At 44.2% G+C, this 8150-nt stretch overlaps 1 protein-coding gene across 1 annotated transcript; it reads left to right on the forward strand.

Moving 5' to 3' along the window:
- The first annotated feature begins 257 nt into the window (after positions 1-257).
- Positions 258-1001, forward strand: LOC129489761 (SS18-like protein 2). Its single transcript, XM_055292840.2, has one exon. The coding sequence runs from the start codon at positions 278-280 to the stop codon at positions 509-511; it is 234 nt and encodes a 77-aa protein (XP_055148815.1). The 5' UTR covers positions 258-277; the 3' UTR covers positions 512-1001.
- The last annotated feature ends 7149 nt before the right edge of the window (positions 1002-8150 follow it).

Genomic DNA, 8150 nt, shown 5'->3' on the forward strand with positions numbered 1-8150 from the left:
GAGCCAAGCCAGGCATCTCCAAGGGGTGCCAATATGACTTAGACATGTTCATTTTGTGGATAATGAATAATTCACATATGCGAATATGGGTATCAGAAACGCTAGAAACCAGTGCATTGAGCCTACCACATCCTGGGCGGTGCTGCCTAGAACACAGCTTACTACAAATATGAGTAGACTTAAAGAAAGGGATAAAGGAAATAGCCCTGCAGGAGGAGTGGAGTGAGAATGTGGACATAAAATATGAATTGGGTCATGGTTCCGGAGGTTCCTCGGGATGTCGGTGGCCTTCGTACCGGACTGGCTGAGGGGCAAGGCGGAAGTCAATCAAGAGACTATTCAGCGGCTCCTTGAGGAGAATGACCAGTTGATCCGCTGTATTGTGGAGTATCAGAACAAGGGCCGCGGGAACGAGTGCGTCCAGTACCAGCATGTGTTACATAGAAATCTCATTTATTTGGCTACCATTGCAGATGCCAGTCCAACCAGCACTTCAAAAGCGGTGGAATAATCTTTCAAAAGCAATAGAATAATCTTCCATTTGGCTGTCGTGAGGAGTAATTGAATGTAATCCATCTCTTACAAAATGGAGACAGGGTCTTTACCAACTCAACTGGTTAAAACATGAATGAAACCTCTGTGGCTCTTTCAAAACATGTGAAAATGTGAAGAAAGTTACTAACTTAACTGTATTCTCAATGTAAGTATTTTTTAAATAATTAAGCAAATCCCTCAATAAGTTGAGCCCAGGTGTCCTCTTTCCTGAGCTTAGAGCATGTTTGGATAACAAAGACATCACTGGGATGTTCAAGTCTACTTTTTAGCTTCAACCTGAAGAGGAAACTGAGTAGGTGTTGGGCAGGAATTGGTGAGACTCCTGACTTGAGACCTTGCTAAATGGACATGTAACCGTGTGCTCCTTCCTACCAGTTTGTAAATGTGGTCCCCCTGACTGCTGTTTTCAGATTGCTTTGAAATAAAGCTTATTTTTCTGTAAAATACTGATGTGGAGGTATAGAAGTTTTCATGTAATAAGTATTCCATTTGGTTTTCAAGAATAACTGTGAGGACTTAACCGTAAAGTATATAACAACAATACTATTATCATTGCCAACAAAATGAATAGTGATTTCTAATTATTATCTAATATCATCTGATAACAGATGATGTTTAATTTTCTTCAGTTATCAGATAATGTACTTTTGTTGATTTGTCTGAACCAGAATCCAAATAAGATTCACACATTGTATTTTGTTGATGTTCCTTTAAGTCATTTAAAGAATAAATAGTCCCTTTTTTCCTTTGTTGAAATAAAAAAAAAAAAAATATGAATTACAGGCCAGGCACGGTGGCTCACGCCTGTCATCCCAGCACTTTGGGAGGCAGAGGTGGGTGGATCATTTGAGGTCAGGAGTTTGAGACCAGCCCGGACAACATGGTGAAACCCCGTCTCCACTAAAAATACAAAAAATTAGCCTGTCACGGTGGCACGTGACTGTAGTCCCAGTTACTTGGGAAGCTGAGGCGCAAGAATCACTTGAACCCAAGAGGCAGAGATTGCAATGAGCCAAGATCATGCCACTGCACTCCAATCTGGGCGACAGGGCGAGACTCTGTCTCAAAAAAATGTAAATAAATAAATAAAAGAATGTGCCACTGCCCTCTACAGCCTGGATCATAGAGCAAGATCTCGCTCTCAAAAAAAAAAAAAAAAAAAAGAAGGCTAAGTACTCAAAGATTTCTTTTTTAAAAAAAAAGGCCGGGCGCGGTGGCTCACGCTTGTAATCCCAGCACTTTGGGAGGCCGAGGTGGGCGGATCACGAGGTCAGGAGATCGAGACCACGGTGAAACCCCGTCTCTACTAAAAAATACAAAAAATGAGCCGGGCGTGGTGGCGGGCGCCTGTAGTCCCAGCTACTTGGAGAGGCTGAGGCAGGAGAATGGCGTGAACCCGGGAGGCGGAGCTTGCAGTGAGCCGAGATCGCGCCACTGCACTCCAGCCTGGGCGACAGAGCGAGACTCCGTCTCAAAAAAAAAAAAAAAAAAATAGAGGTGGGGTCTCTCTGTGTTGCCCAGGCTGGTTTCAAAGTCCTGGGCTCAAGGGATCCTCCAGCCCTCCAGCCTCAGCCTCCCAAAGTGCTGTGATTACAGGTGTGAGCCACCGCACCCGGCCTCAAAGCTGCATCTTAAGGAGAAATGACAATCTAAGCAGACAGAATGGCACAACAAATGTTTGGAGGCGGCCTCTTTGGGGAACTGAAAGCAGCCAGTTTAGCCCTCCCTCCATTCCCACCATGGCTCAGGCTCTCCTCTTTATTTCAGCCTCTGCTGCCTTCTGGATTCTTGTCCTTTTTCCATTGCCAGCTCTTGGTGACAACATGCAGCTCACCAGTTTGACCTGTGGTGCTCTCTAAGGCTGTCACTCCTACTTCCCCTCTGCCTGTCTCTAGTCTGAGACAATTCGAGTAATCTCCCTGCCCAGCCAGTGTGGCCCCTTGGGACCACAAGCCCAGCCCTCTAACAGAGACAGCCAGACAGATGCAAACCAGGACACCTGAGGATGGACAGCAGGGCTCCATCCTCCTGTTCAATGCTGCCACTGGGATCTCAAATGAAGATGGAGAAGCTCTCATTTTCGCCAGACACTGTGGCTCACTCCTGTCATCCCAGCACTTGGGGAGACTGTGGCAGGAGAATTGCTTGAGGCTGGGAATTGGAGACCAGCCTGGGCAACTTAGCAAGGCCCTGTCTGTACCACACATGAAAAATAGCTGGGGGTGGTGGTATGTGCCTGTGGTCCCAGCTACTCAGGAGGCTGAGGCAGGAGGATCACTGGAGCCCAGGAGGTTGAGGCTGCAGTGAGCCATGATCACACCACTGCACTCCAGCCTGGGTGATGGAGCAAGACCCTGTCTCTAAAAAAAAAAAGGCCTGATTTTCAAGAGTGTGTGCCCAAATCTGGGGGTGGGAGAGGAGACATTCAGGATCCTAACAGGCTAGAGAAAAGGTCCAAATCTTAGGAGATGAAATAGCTAAGCCTCTGGTCACAAAGCCATGACCAAATCCCAGAAAGGTGAGGCATGGCACTGTAGGAAAAGACTCGGGGGTTTTGGAAAAGAAGCTGTGAACTGCCTGTGGGGGCTCACGCCTGTAATCCCAGCACTTTGGGAGGCGACGGGGGGCGGATCAACTGAGGTCAGGAATCCAAGACCAGCCTGGCCAACATGGTGAAACCCCCCCTCTACTAAAAATACAAAAATTAGCCGGGTGTGGTGGTGGGTGCCTGTAATCCCAGCTACTCAGGAGGCTGAGGCAGGAGAATCGCTTGAGCCTGGGAGGCTGGAGGTTGCAGTGAGCTGAGATTGGCCCACTGCACTCCAGCCTGGATGACAGAGTGGAAAAAAAAAAAAAAAAAACCAGCCTGGGCAACATAGTGAGATCTATTTCTACAAAAAATTTTTAAAAATTAGCCAAGTGTGGTAGTGCATACCTGTAGTCTCAGCTACTGGGGAGGCTGAGGTAGGAGGATTGCTTGAGCCTGGGAGGTTGAGGCTGCTGTGAGCCAAGATTGCACCACTGCACTCCAGCCTGGGTGACAGAGTGAGACCCTGTTTCTAAAAGAAAAAAAAAAAAACACTAATAATAAATATTGATTATTTTACATAATTTTTTGGGTCAGGGATTCAGAAATGACTTAGGTACATGGTTTGGATTTAAGGTTTCTCTTAAGGTTGTAGCCAAGATGTTGTCCAGGTCTATAGCCATCTATCTGTCAGCGTCACTGAGCTGGAGGCACTGAGGCATTCCTGCCCTTTCATGGTCTTGACACTTTTGAAGACTACTGGACAGTTAGTTTGTAGAATGCCCATCGATTTGGGTTTGTCTGATGTTCTCTTGTGGTTAGATTGAGGATATGCATTTTTCTCAACGAGACCGTAATAGTACAGTTGTGTCCTTTGTATTTATTTTTTGAGACAGGGTCTCACTCTGTCACCCAGCCTGGAGTACAGTGGTGCAATCATAGCTCACTGCAGCCTTGACCTCCTGGGCTTAAGTGATTCTCCCACCTCAGCCTCCCGAGTAGCTGGAATTAAAGGCACGCATCACCGTGCCCAGCTAATTTTTGTATTTTTGTAAAGACGGGGTCTCATTATGTTGCCCAGGCTGATCTCAAACTCCTGAGCTCAAGTGATCCTTCTGCCTCAGCCTCCTAAAGTGCTGGGATTACAGGTGTGAGCTACTATATTCAGCCTCCAAGCTGTGAACTTTTTAGTGTATCACATTAAAAGGTTCATGATGTCATTATATCTCATTGCTGGAGATGTTCATCTTGACCATTTGGTTCAAGTGGTGTCTTCTGAGATTTTCCACTGTTACATTACCATTTTTCACTTTGTATTTAATAAAATCATGAAGTCTCCTAAAGCTTTCTCAGGCATTTACATTTGTCAAAGCTCCCTGGGTGATTCCATTGTGCTACCGGGGTTGAAAACCACTGAATAGGTAGATCAAGTTCACGGAGGAGCTAACAAGATGGGTGAGATGGGGACTTGAAAAGAGGTGACATGAGGAATGGCTGAATGCCTGCAGAATATAAGAGTCAGGGACTGGCTGGGCATGGTGGCTCATGCCTCTAATCCCAGCACTTTGGGAGGCCGAGGTGGGTGGATCACCTGAGATCAGGAGTTCGAGAACAGCCTGGCCAACCCCATCTCTACTAAAAATACAAACAAAATTAGCCAGGCGTGGTGGTGGGTGCCTGTAGTCCCAGCTACTCAGGAGGCTGAGGCAGGAGAATCGCTTGAGCCTGGGAGGCGGAGGTTGTAGTGAGCCAAGATCACGCCACTACACTCTAGCCTGGGCGACAAGAGTGAAACTCTGTCTCAAAACCACAAAAAACAAAAAACAACAACAAAAAAACAAAGTCAGGGACTAACATGTTTGAAAATATCTGAAGAGTTGTCAAGTGTGAATAGTTGCTGTGCAAACCAAAAATAAAATTCTAAGCAACCCAATCAACAGAATGGACCCCTCTTTCAGCCAAGGACATTCCAAAGTTAACCTGAAATACTAGTATAGGCCATCATGGGAATGGGTGTTTGGACATGCCTCATTATACCCACCTCCCTTTGAAATTCAGGTACAGCCAAAGAGCATGAACATTAAAAGAGAGACCTTAAGATGAACAAAACAGACCCTTTAGCAATAAGATACCAGCATGACAGATAGCAGGCCCTGAAAGAAATCAAAAGTATTTTACCCACAAATATATTTCTCTGAGATACATATATATATACATACACACACACACACACACACACATATATATATACAAACACATATATGTGTGTGTATGTATACATATATTTATAAACTTTTCTTTAGGTCGGGCACAGTGGCACATACTTGTAATCCCAGCACTTTGGGAAGCTGAGATGGGTGGATTGCTTGAGCTCAAGACTTTGAGAGCAGCTTGGGCAATTTTTTTTTTTGATACAGAGTCTCACTCTGTCCCCCAGGCTGGAGTGCAGTGGCACGATCTCGGCTCAATGCAACCTCCACCTTCCGGGTTCAAGTGATTCTCCCGCCTCAGCTTTCTGAGAAGCTAGGATTACAGGTGCACCCCACCACACCCAGCTCATTTTTGTATTTTTAGTAGAGATAGGGTTTCACCATGTTGGCCAGGCTAGTCTTGAACTCCCGACCTCAAGTGATCCACCCACCTTGGCCTGTCTCCCAAAGTGTTGGGATTACGGGCCTGAGCCACCCAACCCAGCTCCAAATTTTCTTTTTTTAAATTAGCCATGTGTGGTGGTGAGCATCTGTAGTCCCCACCACTCAGGAGGCTGAGGTAGGACGATTGCTTGAGCCCAGGAGGTCGAAGCTGCAATGAGCTGATTGTGCCACTGCACTCCAGCCTGGCAGTGAGAGTGAGATTGTCTCGAAAAACACAAAACAAACAAACAAACAAAAAAAATAAACACAGGGTCTCCCTATGTTGCCCAGGCTGGTCTCGAGCTCCTGGGTTTAAGCAATCCTCCTGCCTCAGCCTCCCAAAGTGCTGGGATTGTAGGCGTAAACCATCATGCCAGCCTCTATGGGAGCCATAAAGTGGTCTATTTAATCACACACTTGTCAAACCAATTCTGTCTGTGATTCTTGGGGAAATCTGTGAAGTCCCGTCTATCTGGAGAGATGTTGTGGAGGCTGAAATAACTCCATCTTAGAAGCTAGGCTTCTGATTAACCCTGGTTCCAGGAATGCCTCTAAGATTTCCAGTTTATCTATCATTCCTTGTATAAAAGCACATACTTACCATTAATCCTGCCCTTATGCCAGAGGCATTCAAACCAGAGTGACTCCATCTTGAGTGAGGGCTGAGAAAAATGAGGCTGGGGCTTGCTGGGCTGCATTCCCAGAAAGTGAGGTATTCCTAGCCTCCAGATGTTTACAGTTAAGGGAACAGATTGATAATGTTTACTAAACAGACCCAGACTTACAAGTGTCCTGATATCCCCATATCTTGAGAACAGAAGCATTCCTATGATAATTTCGATTCTTGCGAAATACAGTAAGAAAATTAATCCTTTATCACAAACCCTTGTAGCAGAACACATCTCCCCATAATCTTTTCTTATGCTATATATAAACAAATATTATCTCTAGGGTGGATGCGTTCCTCCTCTTCCTAATCTGTCTGTGGAGTAGCTTTTACTTTATGAACTTGCCCTGAATTCTTTCTGGCGCGAGATCCAAGAACCCTCTGTTGGGGTCTGGATTGGGACCCCTTTCTGGTAACACTTAGATCAAATCAACCTTGATGAACTCCTACTTATTGTAAATCCTGCCCTTAAGCAAATTCCTACACATTCCTTCTGGAGCATGTGCATTCTTTCCTTATGGTATATAGTTCCTGAGTCCGAGATGTAACAGCATGAAGATCTACCTGCCTTGTGGCCACCCAAGATGATGCTTCTGTCCATAGCTCCCCCAGTGAAACACCCCATGATGACAAACTGGATTTGTCTCTCTGGTTCCTTGGTTTCTTGGCTCCTTCTGTACTTAGGGGTTGTTTTGCATATAAGGCCCTATTGTGAAACAGATGTTTAATATGAGTCACTGTTCTGTTTAGAAATATACATTGTTGTTCCTTTTGATCTCCACTTCCGCGGGGGTGTTTCCTGTTCTGGAAATCTCTCTGCTGGCCCCTGAGGCACCTCCGTGAATAGTGAAATCAGAGGTTGGCACAGTGGCTCACATCTATAATCCTAGCACTTTGGGAGGCCAAGGTGGGAGGATTGCTTGAGGCTAGGAGTTCAAGACTAGCCTGAGCAACGTAGTAAGATCTCATCTCTAATATATATATATATATTTAAAATATATTATTAAAAAATAATATATATTTTAAATATATATCAAATATATATTAAATACATTTTAAATATATATTTATATATTATATATAATATATTTATATATATATTTTATATAAATATATATGTTTAATATATATTATATATAAATATATATATTTATATAATATACATATTTAATATATATTATATAAATATATATTATATAAATATATATAAATATATATTATATATAAATATATATATTTGTATAAAAATATATATATATTTAATATATATATTTAATTAGCCAGGTGTGGTGGCTATCTCTTATAGTTTCAGCTACTTGGGAAGCTGAGGTAGGAGGATAGCTAGATCCCAGGAGCTCAAGGCTGCAGTGAGTTATGAATGTGCCACTGAACTCCAGCCTGGATGATAAAGTGAGGTCCTATACCTATTAAAAACAAAAAACCGCTGGGCATGGTGGCTCATGTCTGTAATCCCAGCACTTTGGGAGGCCAAGGAGGGCAGATCACTTGAGGTCAAGAGTTTGAGACCAGCCTGGCCAACATGGTGAAACCCCGTCTCTACTAAAAATACAAAAAAATTAGCTAAGTGTGGTGGCTCACGCCTGTAATCCCAGCTACTTGGGAGGCTGAGGCAGGAGAATTGCTTGAACCTGGGAGGTGGAGGTCGCAGTGAGCTGAGATCGCGCCACTGCACTCCAGCCTGGGTGACAGAGTGAGACTCAGTTTCAAATACAAAACAAACAAATAAACAAACAAAAACAACAACAAA

This window comes from Symphalangus syndactylus, chromosome 9, assembly GCF_028878055.3.
Source record: "Symphalangus syndactylus isolate Jambi chromosome 9, NHGRI_mSymSyn1-v2.1_pri, whole genome shotgun sequence".
Taxonomy (NCBI): Eukaryota; Metazoa; Chordata; class Mammalia; order Primates; family Hylobatidae; genus Symphalangus; species Symphalangus syndactylus.

What these genes read in the sequence shown, in the direction of transcription:
- LOC129489761 (XM_055292840.2), top strand. Translation starts at nt 278, where the DNA reads ATGTCGGTGGCCTTCGTACCGGACTGGCTGAGGGGCAAGGCGGAAGTC.